At 36.5% G+C, this 16,719-nt stretch overlaps 1 protein-coding gene across 2 annotated transcripts in view; it reads right to left on the bottom strand.

Annotated features, from left to right (window-relative positions):
* The window catches only part of LOC122812206 (transitional endoplasmic reticulum ATPase-like), a 530,874-nt gene that overhangs the window by 193,311 nt on the left and 320,844 nt on the right, over positions 1-16,719 (bottom strand). For both annotated transcript variants that reach the window (XM_044084545.1, XM_044084546.1), the window contains exon 12: positions 14,380-14,502. In XM_044084545.1, coding sequence (XP_043940480.1) covers positions 14,380-14,502 — 123 coding nt within the window. The remainder of the gene's footprint in view (positions 1-14,379; positions 14,503-16,719) is intronic.

The following is a 16,719-nucleotide window of genomic DNA, read 5'->3' as shown; positions in this document are numbered from 1 at the left end:
CAATCTCACTGCTGCCTCTGACAACATTGCCATCCCTCATCCCTGTTCTCCTGGACTTAAACCATATAAAGCCTTCAGACTTAACTTTGCTGAAGATATTAGAGATAGTAATCATACTGCTTCTTTTTATCTCAGACTATCATCGTAACCAGCATGTTCTTATTTTTACCTCTGTCAGAGAATCACTCCTTTATATACTGACTGGTAACTAATCCATCTTGCAGTTGTTGATCTGTTTCTACTTTGAAAATCTCATTTTACTATATCACTGTGCCATTTCTTTTTTTTTTTTTTGGCAATTCAGATATCTACCACCTCCAGTAATTGTCATATCACCTCACAAATAACTCTTACTTCATTGTTTGCAATAATTAGTCATGGATTTGTTAGGAACTGGAAGAAAGCCAAGGGAGTAAACAAGCTTTGGGAATGGGTGGGGGATGGAACACTTGAGAACATGGATTAAGGTGTGAGGAAAAAGTTAAAAGGTAACAAGAGAATATGGCTATTGTGGCTAAATAGGAATGTGAGGTTAACAATTATGACAAAAGATGGACTTCTAAGATGGCTGCACACTGAGAGACATCTTAATTCTGGCTCTCCAAATCTGAAAACACAGATTTAGCACAGAAAGCCATTGGACCTACATTTCTGGGTAAATTTCAGTAACTGACTAGTAAGTCCACTGCCTACATGCAAGGAAAAAAGAAACTTATAGGACCTGGAGGTAAATCAGCTAAAAATGTTGAGGAAAAAAATCAGACTGGGAAAAGTACTGCAGTTGTTCAGAAAGAAGCAGTGCAAGTTCCAGACATGACTTTCAGTAACCTAGAGGAATGTATAAAGCAGCTGCACACAGACCTGGTTAAAATAAATGAAACACTGATGGAGTATATCAACACAAACAATAAATCAATGGAAAAAAATGGAAGAATCTTTGAACAAATATTCACACAAGGTGACAGAACTGCAAAATGCAGAGGGTGAACTGAAGAAAAGGCTAGCTGAATATGAGACTGCACAAGAAGAGATGTTTAAAAAAATAGAATTAGAAGACAGAGCACATAGGGAAAACCTGAGATGTTCTGCTGTACTGGAGAAGCTGGAAGGGATAGACTGTATTAATGTTATGAAAGTACAAATAAGCAACTGAACTGGTATTCCAGAACAGGAATTATTAATTGAAAGGGGCATTGTGTGTATGCTCCAAACCTGGCTAAGAGAAAACAACCTATACCTTTACTAGTAAAATGCAATCTTACCAGCAGAAGGAGTTGATTCTGACAAAAATGTGGCAGGACAAAGTACTCAAAGTGGGAGACAGCAGAGTATTTGTGGAGAATGACTACTCATTGCATACCAGGCAGAAGAGGAATAAATTTATTACATTATACAATACAAATTGGGAATGCCGAGAAACAGGCATGAGATTCAAACTGCTGTACCAGCTATCCTCAAAATATTTTTCCCCTGGAGGAACAACATCATTTTTTGATGAAGTACATACTAAGGAAGAAATACAAAAGTTTGTCCAATAAAAAGTGAGCTGTGAAACAGAAGGATATTCTGCTTCTTGTTCTTCTGTTAATAAAGACTACAGAGACACTGTGCCAGTGAAACATTTCCCAGTGTTTCAACAGGAAATAATTGAGAGAGAGAAAAACGTACATCAGTAGACTAGAAGAACTGAGAGTGCACTGGAAATGAAGCAGAGACAGGGTTTGGAAGATGGAGATGAACAGGAATAGAACAAAATAATCTGGAAATACTGGACTTTCTTGGACTTTGTTAAACTTGTAAGGGACTGTAAAGCATATGCCCTACTTAATGTCATTAATATTTGGAGACTAAAATCAGTAACCTGGAAACTGACAAATGTGGGATTACAAAGCAATAATTATATTTGTGAAGCAGGATAGAACAAGAAAATCTGGAAAATATTGGACATGTTTGGACTGCAAAGCATATGCCCTACTTCATGTCATTAATGTTCAGAAAAATACTCAGGAGAGGGGAAGAGGAGAGAGAGAGAGTTAACTGTAAGTAAAACATTTTTAACAGCATTACTTATGTGGTGCATGATTTTCTCTGCATGTTATAAAGTGAAGCTTTTCAGTTATTTTTAAGTGTAATGGGAATACTAATATAAATAGGTGCTTCTGTTTATTATTTTTGCTTCTTTCTCCCTTCTTCTTCTTTCTTTCTCTTTGTTTAGTTTTAAGAAATGTAGGCACAGCAATGTAAAACAACAAAAAAAGGGGGGGGGATCTGGTTAAAAGACATGAAGAAAGAAAAATTAGTGTGCCTTTTCTCTTTCTTGTATAGGGGAATGAGTGTGTTAAGGCATTTAGCTTGAGATAGTAACATGTTTTGACAGAAAGCAAGTAAATGAAAAAAATATTCAATATTATAAGGTATTTTTTCTAGTAAACAGTCCTGTCTCTGGTTCTCATGTCACTAGCAGACAATCTGATAAAAAAAATGGCTTGGAGAAAATGTTTTCTGAAAGCACTCGAGTGCTTTCCCAGTTGGGAGAGCTATAAAGGTAAGGCAAAACCAGACATCACTTAATAGAATCACAGGGTCTACCACATGTCTTAGCATGGATATGTTTTTCTTTCTGTTTAGCTGGAGTCTGTGTGTCTGGCTGTCAGTTTGGAACTTGTGTTCCTTTTAAGGTGGCAAAACTTCAATATTTGAAGATGTATACAGTTCTGTGTGTTATTATTAAGTTAGTAGGTTTTAGGGGTATTGGGGATGTGTGTATTTTTATTTAAGGGTTTTCAATAAAACAAAAAGTTCTGCTAGATGTGACATAGCCTCAAGTGGAGATGACAAGAAACAGTTGTAGAAAAGATTAACCTTCCAAATAGTGCATGCCTGGAACACAAAAGCTGGAACTAGACACTTAACAAAAAAGCTGTTATACATAAAAGGTGGGAATAATAATCCCTCAAGAATATGATTCTTTCTATAATGTCTTTAAATGTTAATTGCCTCACAGATAAATCCAAAAAAGAAATAGTAAAGAAGAGAGAAAAAAATGTAGACTGCAAATAGCCATACTACAGGAGGGAAATAACTGAATGTTTGAATGTGATAAAGAAAAGTTTTCAGGATGGTTATTCAGCAGAATACCTGGGCAAAGGAAGAGAGGAATACTTATATTAATTTCAAGAGGAGCTCCAATAGTAATAGAAAAGGAAAAAAGGACAATAATGGCAGATTTGTAGTACTAAGAGACTACTGTCAAGCGAGGAGAATTCTACTGGCATGTATTTATATTTCACCAAAACTGCTGTAATAGAGCTAAAAAATATTCTGGGAGAAATAATCAGCTTTCAGCAAGGAATATTACTTATAGATGGGAAATTAAATTTGATCTGCAACAGTGAAGATGTGTCTGGGGTCCCAGAAAGGTAAATAAAACAAAGGATGGTAGATCTTTAAAGAAATTTATGAAAATATTTGGCATGGAGGATGTGAATTCAGTAGTAGGAATTCAGATTGAATTTACATATTATTCCCCAAGATACAAACACTGGGCTAGGCTAGACAGAATTTACATTTCACAGGAACATGTGCATTTAATAGAAGGTCTTGAAATGCACCCAATAACTATTTCAGACCATGTGCCAATAACAACTAAAATAAAAACACATAGTAATAAAATAAAAAAATGAGACACTGGCGCTTTCCCACCTATATGTTGAAAAAAGAGGAATTTAAGGAATGGGTTGTGGAAATTATTCAGGAGCTATTACAGAAGATAGAAACTTCTTTTGAAAATATAGCTAGGGAGTGGAATACAATTAAAATGGAATTTAAAAATAGAGTGAAAATAAAAGAAAGGGAGATATGGTTAAGAAGTAACAAGAATTATTTAGAGGGACTAACCAATATTCAAGTATTGCAAAACAGGGGGAATCTCACAGAACAAGAAGAGGAGCAACTACAGAATGCTAAGCAGAAAATAAGGGACTACCTTGATAATATATAGTATGTATGAATTTAGAAAGACTGTTGTTAAGCAACTGTTTTTGATAATAACTCTACAGCACAAAAACTTTTAGCACAACGAGTCAGACAACAGAAAGTAGAAAGGGCAGTCACCAAGCTTAGGGAGCCTATTACAAGGAAGAGAACTAGGGATCCTGCAGAAGTATTAGAAATATTTCAGAAATTCAATGAAATTCTGTATAAAGCAGAGAAATATGGAAGTCAAGAAAAGGTACAAATGGAAATGTTTATGGAAGAATGAAATATAACAAGACTAGAGGGAGATGAAGCTCAATTACTAACAGTTAGGATAGGAGGAGATGAGATAAGAATGGTGATGTATAACCAGTCTACAGGAAAGTCCCCAGGATTATATGGTATTCCTGTGAATGTTTGGAATCTAGAAGGGAAAAAACTGATGGAGATCTGGAAGGTTTTGTTTAACAGTATTTTAAGAGGTGGAGAAGTACCAAACATTCTGGAAGACAGTGGTAGTAGCTGTACTACTTAAAGATGATAAAGGCATCAGATCCTGCTACATACAGGCCTATTTCAATACTAAATCATGATTATAAAGCGTTTATATCTATAATGGCTAAAAGAATGGCAAAAGTTATACCAAAATTGATAGATATGGATCAAAGTGGTTTTGTGGAGGGGAGGCAAACATTTGACAACAAACAGAACAGTAATGATCCAGAGGGAAGCAGAATGCAAGAAAATACCACTGCTGCTCATGGATATTGATGCAGAGAAAGCATCTGACAGAGTAAGCTGGGATTTTATGCGCAGAGAAATGGAAGCATTTGCATTCCCTGATAAAATTATATGGTTGATTAGGGGGATATATGAAGGATCGGAGGTGAAAATAAAGTGGGCGGGGTCCTCTCTGATAATCTCTGCTTGAGCAGCAGAACCAGGCAGGGGTGTCCTCTCTCCCCACTGACAAAGAAAATAAGGGACTCAGAAATTCAAGGATATAACTGGTATACTAGCCTAGAAAAGATGGCTCTGTTTGCAGTTGACATTATTTTATAACTGACAAAACCAGAAAGTGACATTACAGTGCTATGGAACATATTAAGACAGTTTCAAACCTTTTCGGGATACAAAATTAATGAAGCAAAAACAAAAGCAGTGCCAGTAAATTATGTACCCACATACGAAATAGTTCAGCAATATCCATATTTATGGGGACATTATAACATTAAGTATTTAGGAATATGGATTAAAAATGATACTGGTGCAGAAGCTAGGGATATGTGGGAAGAGACTAAACAAAAGATAATACAAAAGCTGAGAAAATGAAGCTGTTATATGGATATTGATAGTAAAATACAACCAGTTAACATATTTTTAGTCCCTTTATTCTTATACACCGGTCAGGCATATTTTTATCAACTAGTGGAAAAGTTGTGGATCGCAATTAATAAAGAGTTGAAGGATTTTATCTGGGAGGGGAAGATGGCAAGAGTCAAGTGGGATACACTGATTCTTCCAATAGAATAGGGCGGATTGGGATTACCCAAGGTGAAAGGGTATTTCAGAGCAACACAGTTAAGGCTGCTATATATAGCACAAGCAGAAAACTATAATTCAAAGTGGAAAGGGATGATGAAGAAATGGGGGAAGCGCAAGTAAGAGGGAGAGACTGGGAGACTATGAGGAGAACAACAATAATCATACAGAATATTATATTCAGAAAGTACCTAAAGGTCTTCTAAGAACTAAGCCAACATGGGAATGGACAAAGGACATTCTGCTGATAGGGATGACTGCAATTAGGGATACAGACAATAGGCAAGAGGGGGTGGGAATATATGGGAGAAAACCAAGGTACTGGGAGTAAGTAATTAGAGAGGGAAATGTAATAGAATGGGAAGATGGCAAGAACTTATTTGGACTGCAGGCTAAAGATTGCCTTCCATATCAAAGACTTGATATCAGAATATAGGCAAAGAGAAAGAAATAGGGGGTCCTAAACAAAAGACAAGCACTTGTAGAGTTTTTAATATAATCTAGAGAAAAGTTGCCGCAGTAGTGGTGCTGCGGTAGCGTTGTCGCCTCACAGCAAGACGTTGTCCTGTTTGATTCTCAGCTAGAGCGTCTTCTGTGTGGAGGCATATGTAAATGAGCATGCCTTCTTTGAAAGTTGTGCATCACGGTTGGTAACTCGGCACGTAAAAATCCACTACCAAACATTAGCGGACTGGAGTTCTGCTGTGGCGACCCCTAACCGGGATAAGCCGAAAGACACAACAAAAAAAGAAAAGAATAATTAGTAGACCATATAAAATATTGCATAATAACTATAAGACTCAATCAGAGGAGGTTAAGAAGGACTGGCAAGAAAGATTAGATAAGCAATTCACAAAGAAACAATGGGGGATATATGCATGTCTCCCAAATATGCAAGAAAATCTAGAAGAATTTCGATCTTTGTCTGGAAGTGCTTATATAGGTATTTTTATACCTCAAGCAACTTTAAAGAATTTTTCCTCAGGTAGAGAGCAAATGTTGGAGATGTGATGAGGCAGAAAGAGGTAACTAGGACCATATTTTCTGGGAGTCTAATGACCTAGTAGACTTTAAATATTCCCTGCAGACTGCTCTGTTGCAGATGGTGGGTGAGAAAGTTGGAGTGACTAGGGAAATGATTTTTTGAGCTATGATACAAACTTGGAATTGCCTAGACATAGTAAGGCCTTGCTGAGTCTAATTATGATGGCTGCTAAAAAAGCAATTACTAGAAAATGGAAATCAAAGCCTAAATTAACTATACTAGAAGTAGTAAAGATAGTAACAGAGTTAAAACAACTGAAACGGGGACCTTAGAAAAGGATAGGAGTAAATTACACAGGGAAAAATGGGAACTATGAGATCAATACATTCAGAGCAGGAACAAGATTCAAAAGAAGGCTAGATTTGAATAAGCTATGTAATGGTTGACCAACAATGACTGGATATGTTAAAAGTGATGTATAATGTTTGCAGCTACAGTTGTGTCGGTAAGGTTTGTAATGTATAATGTTTGTAACTGAGATTGTGTCAATATGATTTATTGTCATTTATATAAATGTAAAATGGCCTATGTCATACATGACAATTTAATAAAGATGTTTCTTGTTTAAAAAAAGCAGAAAACCCATTAAAAACAATTATGACAAAAGATGGGATCTAAAAGACACAACAGGGAGTGGGACAAGGAGCTGGAGGAGGCACAGTACAAGGATACTAACCAAAAGGCAACAGAAAAGGTAAGAGTAAGGGTAGCATAGGCTAAACCTGAAAGGAGGTAGCAGAAAAGATCAAGAAGAAAGAAAATACATTCACACAGGAATTGGCCCAACAATATTCATATTTATGGGGACATGATAAAATGAAATATTTAGGAGCATGGATTAGAAATGACTCAGTGGTGGCAGCTAAGGATATGTAGGAAGAGACTAAACAGAAGATAATACAAACATTGAGAAACTGGAATGTTGTAATATGGATATGGATACTAAGATAAACATTAAAATGTTTTTAGTCCCTTTAGTCTTATACACAGGTCAGGCATACTTTTATCAACCCGAGGAGAAACTGTGGATAGCAATTAAAAAAGAGTTGAAGGATTTTATCTGGGAAGGGAAGACAGCAAGGGTCAAGTGGGATAAGATGATTCTACCAATAGAACAAGGTGGACTAAGATTACCCAATTTGAGCAGGTAGTTTAGAGCAACACAGGTAAGGCTCTTATACATAGCACAAGCAGAAAACTATAATTCAAAGTGGAAAGACATGATGTTGAAACAGGGAGGAAGCTCAAGAAATAAGGAGAGATTGGGATTTTGGATGCAGTCTCTTAAGGAGGACAACCAAAATCAGAGTATTATATTCATAAAACAGCAGGGAGTATTCTAAGAACCAAACCAACACGAGAATGGAAAAAAAGAGGTTGTGTCAATAGGGTAGACTGTGGTCAGGGATACGGATAATAAGCAAGAGGGGGCTGGAATTTATTGGAGAAAACTGGCAAAAGAACCAAGGTATTTGGATCAAATAACTAGAAATGGAAAGATAATCGAATGGGAAGAATCTAAGAATTTATTTGGACTGCAGGTTAGAGATTGCCTTCCCTATCAAGGACTGATATCAGAGTATAGGGAAAGAAAAAGAAATAGGAGAGTCCTAAATGAAAGACTAGCACTGGCAGAGGTTTTAATAGAATCTAGAACAGAAGCTGACATTAAAAAAAGGAATAATTAGTAAAGCATATAACATTTTGCATGATAATTATAAGAATCAATCAGAGGTGACTGTTAAAAAGGATTGGGAAGAGAGATTGGATAAGTAATTCACAAAGAAACAATGGGGAGCATCTGTATGTGTCCCAAATATGCAACAAGTCTAGAAGATTTAGGATCTTTGCCTGGAAGTGTTTACATAGGCACTTTTATAGGGTCTATATTGAAACACTGAATGCTGAAAACAGCGAACGATGTTTCATCGACATATTTTCAGCGAAAGCTGAAAATGTCGAAACCACAGAACAGCGATTTCTTTCCTAGGGAAAGAAATCGCTGTTCCAACCTCCCCCCCAAAAAAACATTAAACATTTCCAAACACATACACACATACCCTAACCCTAATTATAGCCCCCCAAAACAGTAAACAACTAAATACACATATGCACATAACCCAAACATACATCTAACAAAAAAAGCAGTAAACATTTTAAAACATATGCACTTATCTTAACCTGCACCCTTACCCTAAGGTCAGTAACTCTCGCACATTTACATAAACAGTTCCAAACACATACACACTTACCTTAACCCTAATTCTACCCCCCCAAAACAAAAGCAAACAGCTAAAAACACATACACACGTAACTCAACCATACAACCAATCGCAAAATAAAAAAACAGTAAACACTTTCATACATATGCACTTACCTTAAACTGCACCCTAACCCTAAGGTCAGTAACTGTTGCACATTCATGCTCGGGAGCTATACTGGACAACGGATCACACTACACTTCAGAACATGGCAAAACAACAAAGCAGTCAAGTAACTTCTTTCCCAGGGAAAGAATTCGCTGAACAGCCGCTTCGCTGTTTTGCCTGTCCGCTCTACAAGTGTTGACGGAAAACGCATTCGACAAAATGCATTTTCATTGTTCTAATAGGAAACCACTTTTAAACCCCAAGTAGGCTCCAAAGAATTTTTCCTCAGGTGGATAGCAAATGTTGGAGGTGTAAAGGGTAAAAAAGAGGTAGCTGGGAACTTATTTTTTGGAAGTGTGATGAGCTGGCAGACTTTTGGGACTCCCTGCAGACTGCTCTGTCAGAGATGCTGGGTGTGCAGATTGGACTGACTGGGAACATGATTTCTTTGAGTTATGCTACAGAATCAGAATTGCCTAGACATAGTAAAGCCTTGCCAAGTGTAATTATGGTGGCTGCCAAAAAATCAATTACTAGAAAATGGAAATCAAAGTCTAGACCAACTTTACTAGAAGTAGTTACTATAGTGACAAACAGCTGGAATTGGGATCTTTAGAAAAGGGATGGAGCAAACTACATATGAAAAAAATGTGAATTGTGGGAACAATATATGCAGAGCAGGAAAGAGGTAAGAGGCAGGATTTGAATGAGCTATATAATGCTTAACTGACAATGACTGGATAGTTTATAAGTGATGTATAATGTTTACAACTACAGTTGTTTCAATGGTGTCTGTGATGTAAACTGTTTGCAACTAAAGTGATATCATTTTGTATGTTTTTCATTTATATAAATGTAAGATTGCCTTTGTCATATATGGAAATTTAATAAAGATGTTTGGAAAAAAAAAGAAGAAAGAAAGTACGTGCTTTTTAGGTACATAAAAGAAATTAGGAAGTAAAGGTTAAACCTGGCCAGGTTGAGCAAAGGTGGAATGGAGACAGAAGAATGGGAAAAACAGCAATAATCAACAAATACTTTGTTTTAGTCTTCACAAAGGAACAAGGAAAGCAAGTGCAGAGTACTAAGTTGGTAGGGAGAACAGTTGGACAGATACCTGGCTGGAGAAAGAGAACATTAAAAAAAAATTTGCTGCTCTTAGGCAGGCTAGAGCACAAAGGGCCAGATGGAATGCCAGCCAGTGTTTTCAGAAAACTGGTCAGTGTGTTGGAAGTTCATGAAAGAGAGAAATCTTCACCAAGGAGGTGTATTGGGGCAGTCCCCCATTTAGCACCCCTTTCAAAAATAGAAATACAAAAATGCCTCAAGAGTTAGTTGATGACCAAACAAATGTCTTCTAGCACCAGACAAGAAGGACTGCCTTCACCACCAGGATGTTGATAAGCAAGGTAATTTCATTCTGTAACAAATCACCATCTGAGGGTTGGAAGGTACTGCAGTGTGACTTCTTAAGTAATAATTACAACTTGTGCTCAACAACAGAGACTGAGTGACTGCACTACTGACTTGCAGGGACCAACTGGCACCTCTTCTATAGTATTAATCATATTCCCTAACAGAATGACCTTGGGGCAGCTGTCTTTTTGTTCTACCACAGTTATGGCTTTGATTCAACAGATTAGATGATAGTGTAGAACTGCCAGACCAGTGAAGGACAGACTATGTGGTACCCTCATAACAGGTGGGGAAGAAAATTTTGAGGAACCTCAGGCCTATTAGCTTAATATGAGTGTCAGTGAAGGCAATGTTGAGAATCTTGAGGGGAAGGCAGGTAGCATTTCTTCAGAATAACATACTTGAGGAAAGCAACCGACATGGATTCATGACCAGAAGAATCTGTCTGCCAAGCCTCTAAGTTTCATAACTGTTTTGTAGGGGAACTTGACAGGGAGCGGAGGGAGCAGTTATGGCTGGAAATAGTCTACCTGGATTCAGCAAAGCATTGTCTCAGTCCCTTTCTGGAGTTTGATAGGAAATGTAGACTGCTTTGGGGAAGACAGTGAGGTGACAGACTGCAACATAGCTGAAAGGTATGACACAGAGAGGGATGGTGTTAGGAATTGGAAAAGTGACTAATGGAGTAGTACTAGCATCTGTCCCAGGTCCAGTACTCTTCAATGAGTTTGTCACAGACACAACTCATGGAATGAAGATTAGGAGAAACTTCTTTGCTCCTTGACACAAAGGTAGGTGCAGTAACTGAGGATGGGGAAGACTCAGGTGAAGGATCCGGAAAGGCTAAACAAGTGGGTAGAAAGGAGGCATTTGAAGTCCAGCACAAAAATGTAAAGTGCTGAATTTAGCCCTCAACAACCATGGTGACAAGTACCATCTAGGGGAATTGAACTGATGGCAATAGAACTGGAAAAGGTCTTCATATTTTCATCACACCTGGACGAGACCATCTGCAGCAAATTGAGAGGGAAATGGCAACTGCAAACAAATGCTGAGGTGTATCATGAGAGGGCTGGATTCCATTAACAAAGGGATAATGTTTCCAATCCACAGGTCCATAGTCAGATCATAACTATAATTCTGCCTGCAGTTCTGGTGGCCATTTAAGGAAAAGAACAACAGACTACTGGAAACAATCCAGAAGAAAGCTGTCAGAAAGATCCATGGGATGGAAGATAAGGAATATGATCGCAGCCTAGAAGAGATAGGACACTTCTAACCTGAGCCCAGTAGCGAGAGACGGACATGATACGGATACACAAAATCATCTTAGGGAGATGTAGAGTTGTCATTCTGAAGAGGAAAGCAAGCTGAAGAGAAGGACAGTGAAGGAAGGACCAAGTATTCCCTGGAACTCCAAAAGTACTTTTTCATATAGTAGGGTAGATGCCCCAAAAATGGGTGGTAGAGATGAGTTTCACAGAGGCATTCCAAAGGTTATTAGAGAAGTATAAATGAGTAATGTGGAGAGTTAGGTATGGATAGAAAGGAGGCAGAATGTAAAATGTACTTAAAAAACAAATTAAACAATCTTACTGTTTCCTTCTGCAGTCAAACAAATACAATATAACAGAAGATTCAACAGTATTAGATGGTATTGTCAGAGCTGTGATAGGCTCATTTATATTATCCACTGTATAACACTTATTGAGTGGACAGCTCAGTGGTTAAAATACAGATCACAGAATAATAGTAAGTATAATAATGAAAAACCCCAAACCTTTTGAATGAAGATCGCGGTAGAGTGTGGATCAGGAAATGTACCCTTTTCCTCACTGTAGTGCGATCTTGGAGTTGGTATATATTATTTACAGGGGGTGTGGGGAACACAGGGCCTTGCTCCCTGCAAAAAATGTAAAAAAAGATAGATTTTTGTGTTTTCTTTTGATGTTCAAGTTTTCGGAAAGTCAGTCATATGGTCTCAACCTTATGAGTTTCGAGTTTCTGACAACTCTAATATCTGATATAGACCCATATACATAGGGGACTACTTCACTTATCCGACATCCCACATAACTGACACGCAAAACACCGAGCCAAAAACACCGATATTTCGCAACACTGAAACCACAAATACCTGGCACACAGAATACCGATACTTCAAAACCCCGACACACCTCCGTAAAACATATACAAAACAACGCACACAAACAACATACAAAAGAAAAAAGACAGCACTCAACATAAAACTACCTAGTTCCCCTCACTCACACACTGCCCACCATCTACACTAAACTAAACCCTTATCACTAAAACAAAACATACACTACAAATAAAAAATCTAAAACACTTACCTTCACATTTCACATTCTTGCAGGGGGGGCTATGCCCCCCTGCACCTCCCATGGAGGGCTTCACTCCCCAATACCTCCCCCCGTAGCTTAAATATACCAACTCCGAGATTGCACTACAATGTCAAAAAGAACAGATTTCCTGTTCCACTCAAGTTGGACTATTGACCATTCGGAAGTTGGCATTCTGACATGTTGGTCATCTGACATGTCAAGCTTTTTTGGCTCAGTGTTTAGTGTGTTAGTCTACTGAGATTTCGGTAATCTCAAGTAGACCCATATGTGTGTGTGTGTGTGTGTGTGTATATATATATATATATATATATATATATATATATATATATATATATGTGTGTGTGTTTTTTATGGAAAATTTAGCAATTTGCAAAGTATGATTGCTTGCAATGTCTCATCCTCTTTTTCCATACATTTGTTTTTGAAACAAAGCTGTGTGATGTTAATAGTTATGTATAGTGACTTTTTGGCAACTATAACTGTTCTAGAAAGAGTGCATGCAAGTACAGATGTTATGCATACAAATGTCTTAACTGTCCAGAATTTCACATAATTTCCAGATGTTTGCCTCATATACTTGATCTGTTCCTCATAAAAATGTATTCTTAAAATCATTGAGGATCAAAGTCACTAAATAACATTACAAATTTAAGTTTCAGAGTTCAATACACTCAGAAAATACATGCAAGTACAAAACCTGTTATTTACATCAACTTTCTAAGTTGATAAAAGCAATATTAACATCTGTCCCTGATTTGGGGCTTTTATTCCCCCATTATTTTTGTCTCTGTCCAGAATTCTTGTATTAAAGGGTTGAGAGGTATATCTACATACTAAGGAAATACTATGACAGTATTATACAAAAGTTTGAAACAAGAATGCTGGAACAGTTTTGTGATGTTAAGAATAACTCTCCTGGTGGTTCAATTGCTTGCCATATATATGTAATAAAAATGATGCAGATGTTTCTCAGATAAAATATGTCATTCTGCATTCGGTACTGTTGAAAATGGAACTATAATTCTTAAACTGTTAAAGTAAGAAGCATGGTTAATTTGAAAAGAAAGTACACTGTTTTTTCTTACTTAAAGCAGGATTTAATATAATTCTTTTGTCGATATTAAGACAGTTTATGTAAGCTTTGTCTTGAAGAAGCCAATAAATTAATTACATCTATTAGCAGCATTGGTTTAATTGTTCTCCTTATAATAGTGTGGTGTGTTTTGTATTTTTGTAAAGGCTTTCTTTTTGAGACATCAGAGTTACAACAGAGTAATTTTAAAGATAAAGGAATTCACTCCAGTTTGCTGCTGAGATAAGTAAATGGTCACTTCTTTATGGCTGAGATTGTCATTTTTGGCTATACATTTTTATTACTTGCATATTTCTAGAGACTGTTTTATTGCCATTATTATTTCATTTACTAAGTTTGTGCTGAGATTCTTTTTCTGTTTTACATCTAGACAAATGGTGACCCCTTCTGTATATACCGGTTCTTACATTTTAACACCATTTTTTGAGAAACATTCTTAGACATGCAGTCAGACAGCACTCATGATGTTAACGTTATGCTCATTTGTGACATTTTTCCTAACCAATACAGCATACTTGAATAATTGCAATGTATGGTGCAGAATGTCACCGCTACAGTGTTTTCTTTTCTTACCTGTACTAGTTCCTGTAGCTCTCGTTTCACCTCCTGAAGCCCACCAATATCTGCCCAGCATACCTGTGGTACTTCTGCCACTGTCTCACGTAGAGCTGAAGGGTTACTTTGGCTGAGAGCCCACTAAAGACAAACAATAAAGTGAAAGAAAAAACATTAATAATTTTCCAGAAAATACCCTTTGGCTGACAAATGAGAACAGATACTAAAAGAAGAGCTTTCCAAACAACAGTCCAATTTATAGTGTTTAGTGATTCTGTTAATTTTTATTAGTGGTCATACTGTCACATTCTTGAAACTTACATAATAATAAGGAAGGAACCAAGACACACATACTGTGGTTTTACACTGTCCCACTAACCTACCCATTCCCAGTTGTCTTTCCTCAGGCAATACTTCTGAAAGTATTATTTGGCCTTTGTTCTTCATTTCTGAGTATCCTAATTTTGTACTTTCTAACACATTGAAACACATCTGGTCATTTTTTGTTCTATAAGTCGGGTCCAATTTAAGAAGAGAAATGATGTTATTATCATTCTCTCATTCTTCTGAACTACCTTTAAATTTAGTGTATATATTCCCTAACTGTTGAGAATAATTTGATTGGAAAAATATTGCGGCATTGTGCATAAGTTTCTCTGCATGAAGTTTTTATAATATGCAATTGCCTCTCCTTCTCTCTTCCAAAACATGCATTTTCTTTCCATGAATCTTTATTGTTTAGTTTATTACTTTTGATCCAAGACCAAGTACAACTACAACTGCTCATAAGTACTACACAAAAATTCAGCAAACTCCACCAAGGCAATCCCAGAAAAATACAAATGTGAACTAGATACTTAGGGTAAAAAACATTTTTTTGCTTTCATCTTAAAACAGACTTCTGCAGAATCAAGTAGATACAAGAACTAATCACACACACACACACACACACACACACACACACACACACACACACACACACACACACACACACACACACACACACACACACACACATATACTTAAAGAAATGTAACTCATTAACACTGTTCTATTACTCAGTTATGAGTTACCCAGTAAACTATTTAAAGAAACATTCAAGAGTAACTGAGTTAATATAAAAACAGTATATTATAAAGACGTAATAAAAACACAAATAATCACCTTTGTACTTTTAACCTCCTATCTTTAAGAAAACATTTAATATTTATTGATTCATTTAATCCTGGAAAAATGTCATCTCCCAATATAAGCTGCCACAGGGTCTGTCTCTGCTCAGTTTTATTCCTGTAATCCCCCTTCTCAAATCTTTGGGTGCATATTCAAGTACAGTAAACATAAATTTGTTAAAAATCACACAATAATTTAGGTTTATAAAGGGCATTATTCTTGTCTTTGGTTTTAATAGAATAAATGTGTTCCTTGAATCTTTTTTTGTAAACTTCTTTCACTTATTCCACTATAACAACAATCACATTGGGAACACACAGCAATGTAAACTATCCCCTTGGTTTTACAATTAAAAACCCTGGGAAGAGGCAGTCATTTCGAAATGTCTCAAATTCAAAAAGGAAGCATTGCGCATAATTTTCTCTGCATGAAGTTTTTATGATATGCAATGACCTCTCCTTCTCTCTTCCAAAGCATGCATGTTCTTTCCAAGAATCTTTATTGTTTTATTTATTACATTTGATCCAAGACCAATTACAACTACAACTGATCATAAATACTACACAAAAAGTGTTCTTTGGGATAGGTTACAGTATTCTAGTTGCTGTATCACCCATGAGCCAAACTGTGACAATATTTCTCTTTATTATACCTGCTGATGATACCTATCCTAGGTGCTGCAGTATTTAATCTTCCTGGTCTTACTGCTTTTACCAGATTAAAGACATCATATCCCCACTGAAATAGCTTTCTAAAGTAAAATGTTTCATCTTTTTTTTTTTTTTTTGGAAATTTTTGAATACGTTTTTTCATGCATTTCACATCCTAAGACTAGATAACTAAAAGATTCTAAACCACTTTGGGGCAAAAAAGTGATGGGTTTATGACTAAATATCTTATTTTTTGAGCAAGTACTAATTAAGAATAACAAAGTTCTACATGAATTTTCCATTGGTCTTAAATTATTTTGCTCACACTAACAAAACATTTTGCCAATTTGGAACAGGAGTGCACTATTGTTTTTCAAAAAAAAAAAATAAACAAACAAAAAAACCCCAATTCTGCTGTTAAAGTGATATACCTGCTCTACTCATAGTTAATGCTTTTTCCTGGTAGGTGATCTGAGAAATCTCACAATAAGATGCTATATGGAACTTCATGACTTGATTCCTTAGTTTCTTGTGATGG

This window comes from Protopterus annectens, chromosome 9.part0, assembly GCF_019279795.1.
Source record: "Protopterus annectens isolate FY-2018-M chromosome 9.part0, PAN1.0, whole genome shotgun sequence".
NCBI classification, from domain to species: domain Eukaryota; kingdom Metazoa; phylum Chordata; order Ceratodontiformes; family Protopteridae; genus Protopterus; species Protopterus annectens.
This window is presented reverse-complemented; position numbering and strand designations above follow the sequence as displayed.